Source organism: Meleagris gallopavo, chromosome 2 (assembly GCF_905368555.1).
Source record: "Meleagris gallopavo chromosome 2, MGAL_WU_HG_1.1, whole genome shotgun sequence".
Taxonomy (NCBI): Eukaryota; Metazoa; Chordata; class Aves; order Galliformes; family Phasianidae; genus Meleagris; species Meleagris gallopavo.
This window is the reverse complement of record NC_139405.1, coordinates 60,173,316-60,189,833: the sequence shown is the minus strand read 5'-3', so window position 1 is coordinate 60,189,833 and position 16,518 is coordinate 60,173,316. Positions and strand designations below refer to the sequence as shown.

Genomic DNA, 16,518 nt, shown 5'->3' with positions numbered 1-16,518 from the left:
ATTAATTAAGTGGCATTTTCTGGAAAAGAAACACAATGTTATTCATCATATATGAAGCAAAAATTTTTTGCAACCAAGGAACTCAGCAGCAACTCAGTGCCAGAAAATCTTGAAGAGCTTTGTAAGAAGATCCCCTTGGTTTCTGAAAATGGGATAAGATTCCTTGTTAGAAGGAAACTGCATTGTGTTTAGTAGACAGATCTGACAAAACTCGCAGCAGCTGCAGTGGGTAGTTGTGATGATTGTTTACTGTCTGGAAGCGCACACAGTTCACAAATTGTCACCTTTGTAATGAAAGCATTTAATGTATCCCATAGCATTTTATCATTATTAATACCACTTCTTGTTCATAATTTATTACTGGGATCCATGTAAGACAAGATGAGTTTATGGGGAATCTACATCAAAAGTATTCAGGCATAATATAATTTTAACTATGACAGAAGTAAATAGGTGAAAAAAATAACATTTACTTTTGATAGCAAAACTCCTTTTCTGGAGTGGCTGTCTTCAAGGGTTAAATGTTTAATTGTTGACCTTCTACACTGTGCCTCTAAAATGGCCATACAATTAGACTGTACAATTTTGAAAGGAGATTTGGGAGAAGAATTTGTAAAACAACATCAAAAAATGCAAAATGAAATTTCATTGTAATAAAGCTGTCTTTTTCCATCCTCATCACATCTGCTTCAGTATCTGCCTGTGCTCTCCTGCTTCTACCTTCAGGATTTATGCTCAGGATTTTATGATTCAGTCATTAATTTTCAAATTGAGAAGACAAATAACTCACTTCAGATATACATGAAACATACATAGGGGAACTAAGTAACTCTAATGAGTCCTTTCAAAAACCTATGCAACATTGCATTTAAATGCTAAACTAATGCCAATTGCCAGTGTTAATAGAAAAAAAAGTGTCACTGGGAAGGCTGAAAAATGTTCTCTTCTGTGCTCATGAGTTACTGAAAAATTCCAAATTTCCTTATTCCGTACAGCACTCTCTATAAAGAGAGGAGTTTGGAAGACACAAACTTTTCTTCTCTTGCTTCACTCCCTCATTTATTGTTACTTCTTTTCTAAAAAATAATTTGTGATTAATCCAAAAAGCACTGATAAATAATACACTACTACGTCAATATGGAAGTAATTTATTTAATGCACAGTATAAAACCTTTTATATTCAAGAGCCTTTCCAGGATAATAATTTACAGCACATCCATTGTTAATAAGAGTTACCTAAGCTGTTGTAAAAAAAAAAAAAAAAAAAAAAAGGCTGGAGATCATTCTGAGCAACATGGTCTGTAGGTGTCCCTGTTCATTGCAGAGGATTTCTACTAGATGGCCTTTAAGTGTCCATTCCAACCCAAGCAATTCTATATTTCCATGAATCTATCACAGTCTGGCATAACTTGCAGCACAAGTTCCATGACAAGAGCTTTGCTTTGTACTGATTTCCAATGCTAAACTTATATTGAGATCAGAAAGCATAGTTGAAACCTATAGAGTGCCCAACAGGTTTGGAGAGATCTGTAGTGAGTTTAACAGATTTGGAGACAAGAATTTGTTGTGGAAAAAAAAAACCAAACCACTTTGCAAATAGGTTTATCATAAGTGCATAGCAAAAGTCTCTTCCTTTTGTCACTGAAGAATACACTGTTATGTGATGAAACTTCGGCTTAAATAGACTTACATGTCTCCACATATCCATTGTTACTGGTCTGAATGTCTACCTGTGTGACCTATTCTAGGGTACCTGCTTTGACAGGGGGCTTGGGCTTGATGATCTCTTGAGGTCCCTTCAAACCCCTACAATTCTGAGATTATGCAATTCTGTTACTAACATCAGCTTTGTTGTGTTAGCTCTAGTTTATCTACCATAATTTTGTCCAATTCTCAGTAATAGCAGGATTTTTTTATACACATTCTTTTTCCACTATTAGATAAAACATTGATTTATCCATTACAGGAAGAAGTAATATCAAAATATTTTGCTTACTTGCATGTTTCATCTTTGGTTTATCTGAGGAAAGAGAAAAAAAGGGAAGAAAAGGTGAAAAGATAAAATAAAAACGAATCATTATAATACATATTCATGTAGGAAAATATTTTTAATTCAAGCAGCTATTGAAAATGTATTTAAAGAAATATTGTCCCTATATACTTAAGTACAGCTTGAAAGTGATTTTGACTCTATTGTTGCTTAGCAGCATGTGTGAAAAAAATTTCATTGTTCTCATCTAGTACCATGCAGACATGAAACCGAAGCATAAAAATACCAATCTCATATAGCCTGCTTTAAGTAATGCTAGCTTTCTTATAACCTCTCATATAACCTTTCTTAATTCTAGTAGGTAACATGAGAAAATATTTTTGATTTTTCCTCATTTATTTTAAGTATTCACAGTTGCCTTAATAATGTACTAATTCCTTGGCAGCATCTTGACATTTGTTCACTTCAGACAAATACAGTATAGTTAAAGCGCTATCCTTTACCAGAGATTTCTGGCAATTCTTTGTCTTCTCTGTCTCCTTTCAGCAATCAGAAATGTGATGTGGAATTTTGTGTTACTGATAGTGAGAGATTGGTAAACAGGAATGTTGCAGTAACCATCTAGCTCCTTTCTGGACAGCAGGGAATTGAAGAGAAAGCTACACCACCAAGTTCCAGACCACTGAAACAATTGTTTAGATTTGAAACAATGAAGCTACCTCCTGACTTTTTTTTTTTTCTATTTGCTTCACACTCTAGCACTGCTGGAAGCCTCCTTATATTTCATATTTTTCCTATATCACAAATTCTAATTTTAACCAGCTCCCTCTGCTTGTTAACATGTATTCTGGTGTACAATAGCTAGCAGAGTAAGATTTCATTTCTCATCTAAGGGGCTCAAAATTCCTTCAATTTAAATATTATTGCTTCACAAATTCAAGTTTTCCTCATTAAGAAAAAGAGTCTTCACTTTTTCTCAGATCTTTCAGACTACTATGACCTGTTAATTAAGTGTAGTTTTCTCTTTAGACAAAACACAACTGAGAGCTGCTTCCATCACCACATATTTTTACAGTTCCATAAGAAATACAAAAGTGTTAATATTCAAAAAATCATCTGAAAAGTGCTTCTGGCTTATTTGCCTTTGAATGAGCAATGTATTGGCAGTACACACAGGGCACAGAAATGAGAAGCAGAAGCAGTAACTATCTGAAAGTGTACATGTTCACTTGCGGTAGAGGAACAGAGCTGCTGCCAGTAGATGGAAGTAGCTGCTGAAGTAGTTGAGATAGATATTTTATGTTGTTCTTATCCCTTAGACTTGCAAAAACTAGATGGTTATCGGCATGGGGAGATAGAATTTCTCCTGCTGTCTGCAGGCAGGGAAAAAACTCTGGCCCAGTTCTGAGCACCTCAGGAATCACAACCAATGGTTTAAAAATCCCAGCTCAATGCCAACCATGTAAAACTATGGTTTTTACTGCTCCATCTGTGCTCTGTATAGCACAGACAACATTATTTTGAAGATAGCATCCCAGCTAATGATGGTATATCATAGAAGAGACAAATCTTTCAGCAAACACCACTTTATGGTTGTATGAGATGGTCAAATAGAAGGAAGACAGTGCAGATAGCACTTGTGCAGAAACAGAAAATAGCATGGCAATACCCAGAGTAACAATGAATTAAATCTCAGCCAAGGCCTAACTAATTATAACATTTTCCATGACAACTGACAAGCAGTTGACAGCTGCTGCAGGATGCCTACACTAACTTGAATAATGCTGAGTAAAACTGAAGCTGAAAAACTAGAGAAGGGAACAATAGCTCAGTTGACCAAAGCTACAGCTGTAATTATTCCCTTTACATTATTCTAAAGGTCACTTGCAAGTTTTAGAAAGACTCCAGTATGAATGAAAATGCCAAATTCATCATTAGGGCCCTAATTGGCAATTGGAGAATGAGTAAATACATAAATCACCTTGATAGGCAGTTAGCAGCAAAACAGTGTAGATTAGGATATGTATCATATAAAGGAAGCCAAGGCTTACCTGCTTTAGGTCTATCATTAATGTTTTACTGCTCTGCTCTTTGCCATAAAATGAAGATAATTTTTTTTTAAAAAGCACACTAGAAGCAAGTATACAGGATATAATACTGAAAATGTACAATAATAATAAATACAACTGTATACAATGGAGAAATAGGAGTCCTGATAGGAGAGGACTCGCTTGCTCCCATACAAACTACTCACTGCCAAGAAGTCTGTGATCAAGTAGTCAGTCCAACATTTAAGCAATGAGCTGTCAGTATCCAGGCAATTGGGCTGGGAGCCCTTGCAGAGGACAAGCACTGCCAGCTGCCAAGCACCAAGCATATCTCATGCGTTTTTTGAAGTTTGGCAGCTTCATGTTGATGTCCTCTGTGCCTTCTTCTGCACTTCAGAAGCTGACATTGACTGTGATCTTTTTCCTTTCTAATCTGTTTGACCTCTGCATTATTTTATCACTGTCCTTGGTTTCTTCATCTAAATGTTTTAAGATTCCAGTCTTTTTCTTTATATTTTCACTACCATCTTGGTGGTGGTGGATGGAGATTTGCATTAGCCTTAGTGTTGATTATTCCTTGTTTTTTATGCTCTGGGTGACTTGGGAAACTGTACATAGATGGTAACCCATCAACGCTTCTTGTATCCCTTCTGTTGTTTTTACTCCCAGACCTTACAGTTCATACCTCATCCATACAAATCATACCCCACCCCAAGGTTCTTGCTACAAACATCTGTAAGTTCTGCTATCAAAAGCCTCTTAAGCCTTTCAGAGCAACAGATTTAAAGGTTGTTGTCATCCAGCTGTCTGAATCTGAGGTTTTTGTTTCTGTGCAGCTGCCTTTCAAAGAGAGATAATGCCAACATGCTTTGTTTTCTTTTTACCTTGCTCTGCTGCCTTTGTTGCTTTTTCTTCCTTCTTTTCATGTACTGCTGCAAAGCAAAGATAAGGTGTAAATAACATTTCTGGTCAGAAGCATTACTCCAACAGACAAAGCTTTTCTTAAATGCTTACAGATTTCTTTGAAAGAAATGAATATTTCAGAGATTTGCAACCATGAGATCTCTTTGTTTCTGTTATATGACTACATAATAAACATTTTTGGCCTATTCAAAAAAAAAAAAAAAAAAAAAAGAGGAAAAGCAAACAGGGAATTTCTTTTAAAAAAGGATTTTACAACTTTTTTTTTTTTTTTTTTTTTTTTTTTTTTTTTTTTCCCCTGTGGAAAAGACTACATTGCTGTGCGTATCTTCCTAACTGAGGAGACAGCAAAGCAAGCTTTGCACAGCCATGTGGGGCTTCTCCATACAAATATGGTTGACTCTGCACCAGCAGAAAATTCCAGCCTGCATTCCTGACACAGCAAGCTATTTCCATGTGTTCTCATTTTCAAGCATGTATTTAGCCTTACATCTTATTGTATCTTACTGAGAAGGGTTCACAGTCAGACTATGTGATGTAGACACCTAAATTAGTCCCTGTGAATTTTGCAGTTTCTTATCATGAGAGGAGAAAATCAGATCACTTTTGCAGCTGGGCTGTTGGTTCTCTACTGATACCAGAGGGAAGCAGCAGTAACAAATAAGATCAGGATGCCTGAACATATCCAAACAACTATGCCCAAGCTTTAGCTTGCATACTTCCCAAACTGGTTTTCACAGCTTGAGAGACGGGACAGAGGCTACTTGTTTTTAGTTCCATGCTAAGGATTAAATCATAGAATCATAGAATGGTCTGGATTGAAAAGGACCACAATGATCATCGGGTTTCAACCCCCCTGCTAGGTGCAGGGTTGCCAACCACTAGACCAGGCTGCCCAGAGCCACGTCCAGCCTGGCCTTGAATGCCTCCAGGGATGGGGCATCCACAACCTCATTGGGCAACCTGTTCCAGTGTGTCACCACCCTCTAACAGGGTTCTAACATGATCTAATGAGAGGAGGCTCAGGAAAAAATCTCTTCAGATTTAATTCTCCTGGGAAGCTTACTCAATGCTTTACAATCTCTTACACACTCTATGGAAAGTTTGGCAATGTACGAGATCTCCTGTAGATTTCTCAGTCTATGTAGGACAACATATATTTTGGTTCATCTAATTTAATTATTCAGGATTAAGTCTTGCAAAAATGTAAACATGCTTGGTTAGCTGTAAGTGATTACCATCATCTCACATATGTAAAGTCAAGCTTTTATAGTTGTAATTTCTAGCCATTATGCAGGGTGAAAATAGCTGCTTTTAGTTTGAAAAGGTATCCTCCTACAGGGTGCAAAAGATGAAAAGATGGCATTAAGAAAATATGCTTCACTGTTATTGCCTAGTTTAGAAGAGCTGCAAAGGGTAAGCAACCAGCATAAACGGCAAGTTGTGCACTGGAAAATTGATTTACTTCAAATGATCAGTATCTTAAACATAGAAAAATCTTTGCAGCTATAGTGTTATCAGCACAAAACATCCACTCAGCTTTTTATCATTCTAACCTGACAAGTACAGGAATGTTTCAGTGGTAGTAAATTAAGTGTAGATTTTAGAGCCTAGGTACATAGTGAAGTCACATGCTGTTACTGTTATTTATGACAAGAAATTACTTCCCTGAATTAAAAATGCTTCCAGACATGCTCGCTACTCTTTCAGGGATGCCCTGCTGGCCACCCTGGGTCCAAGCTTATTGCCCAGGCAGCATGGAAGCCTTGTCAAACTGCTGGGACCAAGAAAGCCTGCTCAGCTATGGGCAGTCTGTAGTACCTGCAAGTGGACAGAAGGCCAGAAGAACAATCTTCTGTTCCTATTAGGAACTCTTTTCAGAGATTAACTGAAATGTCAGGTGTGGACAGATGTATTACTTAACATTGAATAGGATAGACCGGCTCTCATGTATCAATCATTTCCTGCCACTAGTTCTTGCTTATTGCAGGTGCTGTGGTGTGAGTGTGTGTTTGAAGGCAAGTTCCATGTAAACAGTGAAATATTATACCTCTGCACCTTAGTTACATCAGTTAACATGTTTTTTTGAAGTTAATCTTCAGTTTGCCTGAAAGTTAATTCTAAGCTGAAGGGGTGACTGACTGTGTCCACAAAAAACATAGAACCTCAATTCCTTCTCAAGTATCTAACTTTATGTTCGTGTCATTGAACATACAGAAAATCAGAGGAGCAAAATATTTTGATATTTATTGTAGATTTCTGCTATTAACATTCATGTTACTTAGGCCTTGTAATAAATCAGCAATAGATTCCTGATATAAATTAAATTCAGTGATTCTGCCTAGTTGCCTAGGTGAATGCGGGCATTGAGTCTTGTCACTGTGAGAACAGAGCTTTAAAAATCTTGCTGAAATAGTCAAATATTGAGAAATAAGTTTAATATATATTTTAAAAAACATATGAAAAGAGATGCTAGGAAATAAATTCAGATGCTTTCCAAAATGTATTTTTATTCAGCTACTGTAAAATGAATTCTTGTTTATGCTGATGGCTAATCTAAAGCAGATTAGTTTTGTTCAATGTCTGAAACAAGAATACTGATAGAATGAAAATTGAAAGTAGCTTCTGGGTACTGAAGATCAAACTAGAAGAGCAATACAAACTTCTGAGATGAACTGGTATTTACAATCATCAAAATTGTGTGGCAAGGTAGACGAAGTACAGTTACAATGAGGGAACTAGCCACTCTTGAGCAGCATTGAGGCTACTATATAAAAATAACAGCTATTACTACTAATACTATTCTGGCTACCAGTGCGTTCAGTAATGTTGCAGTGCTTCTCTGAGAGTTTGTGAAGAAATTGCTGAAATAGATCAGCACTTTTATAGCTGTTGGGAACTGGCAAGTAGCATCATTTAGACATAGCAGAGCAGTGTTTGGAAGGACAAATAGGACATTGCTTTATCATCTCAGCTTTTTGAGAAGGAGGTGACGCTGCTCTGGAGATGTTGAGAGGTCTTTTAGTGTCAAGGTAATTAGTGTTACTTTAACGGTCTTCATAAATAGAAAGCCTAGACACACAGAATCAGTGTTTGGAATGAGACTCTGAATAAAATTTTGTCTTATTTGTATTAGAGTAGGGGAAAGTTTTCTGAGTTGTTCAAAAAAGGAAAACAAGGAAATAAAGAGAAGCAGTAAAAGACAAAACAAAAATGGACTGAAAATCTTGTTCAGATTCGATGAAAAATATAGCTGCTAAAGACTGCTAAAATTTGTCTATCATTGTAAAAAAATAAATCTAGAAGAAAACAACAGCATTTTTTATATTATTCTTAGTCAGAAGTAGAAAGAACAACTTAATATTTAAAAAACATATATATATTTTTTCACCCTAGAGTTCAAGGCACGTTTGAGTTTCAAAATTGGCAACATAGGCATAAATGATTTATTAGTAAGTAATTTTTCAGAAATTAACAATTATTCCAGATCTAGAATTAGTTGTTTCTCTTTATTGTTGATTGGTGACTGGTGTTATTTACTTAAATACGGGAGAATTTCAGGTTCAACATTAGGCTGATCCCATGATTAAACTAAGATGGCCGAAACCAAAATTTTTGGTTGTAAGACTACTCTTTTGACAGCAGAAAAAAGCAAAATGGTTCCTGTCAGTTATAATCAAAGCATACAGATTTCATTTAGCCTTAGTGAACTCTGTATCAGAGGAGTGCCCCTTAATTCTAGAGCTCATATATTAGTGTTCTTTTCCATCCTTCAAAATGCAGGGGACAAGATAAAGACAAATTGCATTTGCAAGTGTTTGTCTCTTATCTAAAGAAATATGAAATACAGTATTCAGCAGACAAACTTGAGGCAATCAGGTACAGAGGTAAAAACTCTTGTTTCATAGACCCCACTCTGGATGTAATTTTCACAAATGACTTAAAGAAAACAACTCTTAATAAAAGGGTAAATATAGTCGGTTGGAACAAGATGTACACAAGGCCTATGACAACATTTCCCAGTAGTGGTCAAAGAAAACATCAATTTTGCAGAAATGGACTCAATTCTGCAAGAAAAATTCTTCACATTTTTCAGATTCTAATGGATAAATGTTTGGCAGGAATGAGTTCACAGTTTGGAAATGTTGGCATGGAATGTTACAGAAGAAATAAAATGTATTAAAAAGATTTGCTCAGAGACTTCAAGCAGAAGGGGAAAGCTTTATTCAGGCCACTAGAGAATCAAGACTATTTTTATTTTCTGCTTTTGCAGTTTAGAACTTGCTAAAAATGCAAAAGCTTCATACAACATGCTTTTTTTTTTTTTTTTTTCACCTTCCTTTAGGTTTTCTGTTTTGTTTGGTGGGAGTATAAGGAGAACAAATTAAAGTTTAAATTAGTCTGTTTTCTGTTTTGCTCAATACAATTAACTTCATGGTAATGGCAGCATTATGAACATAGTCCATGAAGAAGAGAGCTTAAAAACATCCAGTAAAGAGAATGCTGCATCAGCTTTAATTTGCTTAATCCAAGTGATTCTGCAGCTCTTCCTCATATTACAGAAGAGCACTCTACTGACTTCCACTGAGGCCTCAGAGATAAACTCTCAAAGATACTTGAGTGACAGCAGGGTATTAAAACCTGTTAATTTGCATTTCTCTGGCTTGACTTGTGGCAGACAGCTTTGGAAGCCATGGTTCACAAGTCTGAACAGTTAATAAAATAGCACTGTTGTTTCAAGAGAAATGTTTGTAAAACAAGATGGTCTTTAATAGGAATAAACACAGTAGTGCAGGCATTCAGGATGAAATGCTTTTGCAGTTTATAATATCATCACCTTTTTCACTTGTTTTTAAGATATATGTGACATTGGTAACATTCCTGAAGACAATTTGGGGTTAAATCTTGTCTTTTATGTATGTAAAAAGTCAGATGCAAACATTCAGTTTGCATTTAAGCCCCTGAGACTTCTGACCAATCCAAGTGCTCTGTGCCTTCAGGGAAGGAGCAGATGGTGAGGGAGAATCTGATGCCACTATATCAGCTCCATATCTCCCACCTTCTCCTGTTGACAGTTCATATGAAAATAAGGCAAACACTGAATTTCTCTTTAAAACCTCCTAGACTCAGTAAAGAAAACAACTAATCCATCACTGGTTTTGTGCCACAGCTGGACAGATAAAAAGAAAAATATGACCCCGTATTAGGATCCATAGGAGACTGATTATTTATCTTTTATTCCTCTCACAAAAACCTTGTGGTCTCAGTTAAGGTCAAAAAAAGAATTTGAAAGAGTTTTAGAACTAGAGTTTGCAAGTCCATTGACAATTTGAGAAAAAGAAACCTGTTTTTCAGGAGACTTTGAGGTGTTGCAAGGAAGGAGCCATTAACATTTAAAAGGTCCACTTTCTTTTACACCTGCCAACATCTTTGTCACAAGAGGCTTTTTCATTAAGAACAGAGTTAACACCAGTACTTTTCCATTTCAGTTTCTAAACCAAAAAAATTTACTCACTTTTTGACTTCAGCGTTTCCACAGATGCTGTTAAATAAAATAAAATAATAATAATTACAGGGAATACATTTTACAATTACATAAAGATCCTCTTGCGATCAGTCTTATAGAATAGAACAGGATATCCTAATATATTCATCCTCTGCTCAATCTGCTACCCATTTACACAGAACAGCCTCGTAGTTCACTCATTAGTTTTTATTCAGGGGAAAACTGAGACAAACATATGTTACTTGTTACTTGTTTGGATAGTCTGATGGCAACCGACTAATAAACCTGCAGCTTAAAAGCAACAGAAATCAAGGTCAATAGGTAAAGTATATGACAAGGATTCACAGCTTCACCATTTTCAGACAACAAGAGAAGGAGGAAAAACAGGTTTCAGGATGAAACATGGGTGGAGAATATGCAACAGAAGTCTCCTTTAAGTTATTTCAGTTATTTGGGAAAGGTAAGAGCATTTTCTTTCAGGCTCTTGTAAGCTTTAGGTACAGTGTAGGAAAAAGAACCATTTTAATATTCATACAGGTGGCAACCAATTTTCCAAAGTATTGCTTGAACGTGTATCTTTCAGTTTCATCTGCTTATTATTCTTCATAGTTAGAGTACCTAAATCCAAATTAATTGAACTACCACACTTTTCTTTCCCATTATTGATACCTTCATTTTGAAGAACTGACAGGTTTTTCTGCTATATAGCAGAGATTTTTTTTTTCCCCTATAGTTTGACTGTCTACTGTAGGTAATTTTTGCTCAGAATGTGTATCTGATAAAATAGAATCATTAAATGAATTAGTCATCAAACTTGGCAGTAAAAGGAGTTGAAAATCTTTAGGTTCTTCCAAATTTAGTTAAACTGGAGAAGTAAAATGCTGTCAGGAATAAGAGCACCTAGCTACAGCAATAAAATATGTGAATGATTGCAATAAAACTAGAACAAAGCCTACTTCTTTCTTCACTTCCAAATACTGAAGGTCTTATTTTGTGTTTTGTTCTCTACAGGTTTGCTCTAATCTTCAAGCAGAGCCCCTTCCTCCCTGAAAATATCAAAAGTCTATAAAAAGTTTAAATAAAACCATCTCACCCTCATTATTCTTCTCACCTACATTTGATAAGATCTCAGCTTCAGAAGGCCAAATGTCTCCATGGCTGCTTCAGAGTCAGTCACTTGCCCAAGTAGATTCGAATAAACCGACAGATCGTAATCACTGGCTTCATTTCTCTTGTCCCTCTAACTAATCCTGTCTGAACTTAAAATCAAACCAAATAAATGTGACTCTAAAACTTACTGTTTTTCACAGGTCTTACCATGCGCTTTTACGTCTTTCTTTGCTGTTTTGGCTGTTAAAGCAAACATGAAACAAATACTTACTTATAGCAGGAATTATATTCAAACACTAAGACCGTTGGAAAGTAAGATTTAAAAAAATGTGAATATTCACCAGTTTCCACAGTTTTTTCTTTCTTGTGTTCTGAAAAAGAAAAAATATATGAGTATACTTTCATTTTCTTTGGATTTTCATGTTATCAGTGACTTCTGTTCCCTTGGGTTAGATGAGCCTTTCTCTGTCTTTTGGCACATCAAAATGAAATCTTTATGGATATAATTATTTATTTTTTTATCCCTGTGGTTTTCACGCTATGCAAATGGGGTCAGTTTAACTGCTAATATTAGACAGCAAAGAACTTAACTCATATTGTAAGGTACTAAAGGGAATCCTAGCAGCAGTGAGAGTTAAAATATATACAGGTTTACCTCATGGTGGCTTGTGAACCTGCCATATGCACCTCTGTGGGCAACTGTGATATGCTACTTGCTTCTTGTCATGGAGAATGTGATTCTATGATCTCATCCAGCCACTGAAGCTTTTCAGCCATAGTCCAGCCTTAATCACCAAAGTAAGGTGGGACGTGCAGCTGAAAAACTTCATCCACCTAAATCCCGTACCCTGAGGCAAACTATGTCTGGGATTGACACATTTTTAACAGCAATTTCTGTAAGGGTTCTTTTGATCAGGATTAGCATCCAAACTCCTTCAGAGAAGCCAACCAAAGGGAAGAGGGAGGAGATTACTAACTACCAGTCAAGACTAATGTTTATAATGACAAAACAAACAGACAACCAAAAAAAAAAAAAAAAAAAAAAGAACCTCAGCTTTTGAAATTGGTATATGGTGCCTGCAGATTCTTTTAAATAGAGTATGTAAAAGTTTTGGTGTGTTCAGCATTTAATCTACACAGGAGAAGTATCTACATTTAAAATATTTGAGCTGACTAACTGAAAGAATAATGGCAGTTTGCATTAAATAAAAACATCTACCCATGCTACATTTTCTCCTTTCTCCATATTTATTATGTGAGTTATTTGTATTAATGCCGTAGTATACAGTCAAGGAATATTAGTGCCTTAATCACTTCAACTCTAGAATCAAGGTACAAAGTTCCATATTCAAAGTGACTATGCTATATCTCAATAAAATAAAGCCTATCCTTAAATATGATTTATCCTTGAACTGAAGAAGTAATAAATAATTTCAATAGAAAATATTTTAACCAATAACATATTAGTATAAATAGAATTTACATTCAATATTAATTCATGTCCAATATTAATACAACATTGATATTTGTTATTAATATTAAAAGTAAAGTGGACATCTAAAAGAAATAAACATCAAGTGGAGCTATGAAAATAATTGGTATTTTTAAAGGCAGGCTTACACCAATTATGAAAAAACACAACCATTAAGTTTTTAAATGCAATGTGTCATTACTACATACTCCTATCCACAGTAAATTTGTGTCATGTAAAGCATGTTAAATCTGCAAAGAAATGTTCATAAATAAACACAAAAGATTTTCATTTTTTGTCCTTTTACCAAAAATACTGATGATGTAATATCATGACAATTTCATAAGCAATTTTGTTCAGTCAAAATCTGTACTTCAAAGTACAAAGACTAGTTGCCTGAAATCAGGGACCCAACTTCTATATCGTTACATGAGGCACACTTGAATGTAATTATTACATAATGAGCCTTATATCAAATTATCTTTGGTACTTTACAGACACGTTGTATATATGACATGAGAGTCAATGGAAAAGTTTCATGCTTCGGGTTGCTGCGGCCAAGCAACAAGCTGCAATATGAATTTTCCAGCAATATGAATACATGGTGCAGGAGAGTGGGTTGGCACTAAGTAGTTCATTATCTGGATAAATCTTATGTTTTTCTCATGGTGTCCTAGCTTGGGTGGCAATCCTAGTAAAAGCCAAGGAGGAGAAGAAGCAAAAAGTGAGAGGACAGAATTATGGAATACAGTGACTCAGTGAGCATAATCTTAACAACAACTGTGGCCTTTGTTTTGTGTAGCCCAAGCACTCTTTGGAGTATCCAATTCCGTACAGGTATTTTAGGACTCATTCTGTGAAAGAAGAGTTTTGCTTGGTTTTGTGGGGTTTTCAGTTTTTCTTTTGCTTAGGAGTGCTTCTTGAAAACAGAAAGTAATGTACTTCTACTTTAGTGATACAGAGGCAATTATTTTTCCCTCTGGTTGTTAGATCTTATGAGATCAGAGAACACTATGACATTAGCAAACTTTGGCAAGTATTTTTGCAAAATATAACATTTTTCAGTTGTTTAGCTTTGTTTCCTTTGTACAGTTTTTCAAACTGTAAATATCAAGGAAGTTCAGGAGAGCTTCTTTATAGTAGTGTTAGTACCAAAAGCACTTGAAAAGAAGCACATTATCACAAAGTACATTAGAAAAGAAAAAGTCAATAAGTAGCAATGCTGCATGTCAAGCAGCACTTCTGTGAAATAGGAGATATGATATTTCAAGTGATTCTTCCTCTGGTATTATACTGGAATGAAATGAAACATTTAATCGCATGAGCCATAAACTTCACATCTAAATCTTTTCTTTTTGGCTTCATATTATTATTACTTGGTTTCAATTTTATTTATTTATTTTGCTAGCAGGTAGTTAGTATGATGCTAACTAATGATACTGTCAACTCTAAGCATATTATGCATTAGCCATGATATTTGTCATTACTTTGATATACAAAGTTTTGTTGTGCTTGTGTGTAAAAGAATTTACAAAATGTTTTCATTCAGGAAATTTCTGCAAGTAGTATACTATTTTTCTAACATGCATGAAATAGAGATTTGATTTAGTTTGGTATTTTATCATCTTAGTAAACTCTGAAGATTTCAAGAAATGGCTTTTCTCTTTTATGAAAAATGGCAAAATTATGTAATAAACTGTTCTTAAAACTATATACGGGCTTTTTTTGTTCATTACTCATAGTACATTCCTGGACATCCCATGAGCAGGTGGGAGACAGCAGAGAAACTGATCTTGCATCCTTAGTTTTCCCTAAACCAGACTCTTTCCTAAAAAGTGCCAACAGTCCTGAAAAGCATCCAGATTGGCACGTTTGCTGTGGTATACTTTAATCTTCAGTAGCAGGGTGGACAGTCAGAAATGGTGACCCTCTGCCATCTCCCAGGAGATAAGAATTGACATTCTATTCTGATTTGCATATCTAAGTGTGCACATGTGTGTATGTTATGCTCTAATCCAGATACGTACAAGAAGATTTTTTTAAAAAAATTCTATTGCGGATGTACACAGATTAGGAAAAAGTTTAAATAAATAACATTTCAAGTGTTTTATTCTCGGATATATGCAACATCAAACAACCAATGTGATTTTGATTGTGTTCTGTAGCTGCAAAAAAAAGGTGATTTCTGTACTGTTTTGTTTTGTCACAAGTATTTTAATGAATCTAGTTAAAGCCTACTGTTGTCATATTCTGTGCAGTATCTAGAATACTTAAATCCTCAGAGCAAAAAGTTAGGCTGGTGTTACAGTCATGTAATCTTTGCTTTATAGGCTATATGCCTGTCATTTCCCCTTTCAGTCCTTTATAGCTTATTGGCTAACTAAAACCAAATAAGATAGAATGATAAAGCTCTTCAAGATATCCTTTCAATTAGACTACTGTAAGCATAAACCACTGCCAGGTGTAGAAAAGGTTCCTTTAGACTCTCTCAGTTGAAGGAAAGATTGCAATATGAGCTGGATCATGTTTTTAGACCAGAGATAATCCACACAAGAATGTTTCACACTACACCAATCAAAATTTTTCAAAAAAACAACACTGACAGCTTTTGTTGCATGACAATGGGAAGGTGCAGGTCTTGTGTGCAGTTTCCCACCAGAAATAGCACAGCTACAGTACATGGTCTGGATGCATTCGTAGACCACAGTGCCTAATTTCCTCTCGGAAGAAAAATCTGTCTGATTCAAGATCCTTAATAAGAAAATTAGGCCAATCCTACAGTACTGACTAGGGAATTGCCTATGTTCAAAACTGATGTGTCACACTTACTCCCTGAAATACACACGTCACAAAACAAACAAACAAACAAACAAAACCAACAAAACAAAACGCTGTGAGGAGGTCAGTTCTCAATGCTCATCAGTAGTACTACTTGTTTTAGGAACAAATGGAACAAATTAATGTTACTCTAATCTCAGGAGTTCTAGCATGGGCCTTCATCTTGACAGGCTCAGCTGGCAAAAAGATAGTTTAAAAATATGATGTGATTCTTTAATCACAGACAGAAAGCTAGCATCTTTCCAGTATATCTTTACCTACGATAAACCTTAAACTGTTTTTCCTTTTAAATAGGGATCTGAGGTGTACTTCCATCCTTTTGAGGCTAAGATGACTAAGCAGTTCAGGCATAAGTATTTCCAATCAATCCCCAGTAGTTACAGGAACACTGCATTAGATTTAGAAAAATCCTGTGCTGAACTGCATCTATTTGAACAAACAGCACTTCCAGAGTATTATCTCTATATTATTCAAGATGAACTTCTCAGAGGAGGACAAGTTACTGCACCTGCAGATTAGCTGCAGCAGATGTGTGCATGCTCTTCGACTACAGCAAGAAGAAGTAATTCAATTTTGCCTAACCTTCTCTCACTTTACGGTAAAAAGTAAAATGACTCAGGATACTCTGGAGAAT

The 16,518-nt window shown here is 35.5% G+C and overlaps 1 protein-coding gene across 1 annotated transcript in view; it reads right to left on the bottom strand.

Annotated features, from left to right (window-relative positions):
• Window positions 1-16,518, bottom strand: part of TRDN (triadin) — a 205,327-nt gene that overhangs the window by 61,189 nt on the left and 127,620 nt on the right. Inside the window, exons 19-23 of the mRNA XM_085217385.1 lie at window positions 11,917-11,946; window positions 11,783-11,815; window positions 10,475-10,501; window positions 4,923-4,970; window positions 1,997-2,020 (exon numbers count right to left, since the gene is read on the bottom strand). Of these exons, the coding sequence (XP_085073511.1) occupies window positions 1,997-2,020; window positions 4,923-4,970; window positions 10,475-10,501; window positions 11,783-11,815; window positions 11,917-11,946 (162 nt within the window). The remainder of the gene's footprint in view (window positions 1-1,996; window positions 2,021-4,922; window positions 4,971-10,474; window positions 10,502-11,782; window positions 11,816-11,916; window positions 11,947-16,518) is intronic.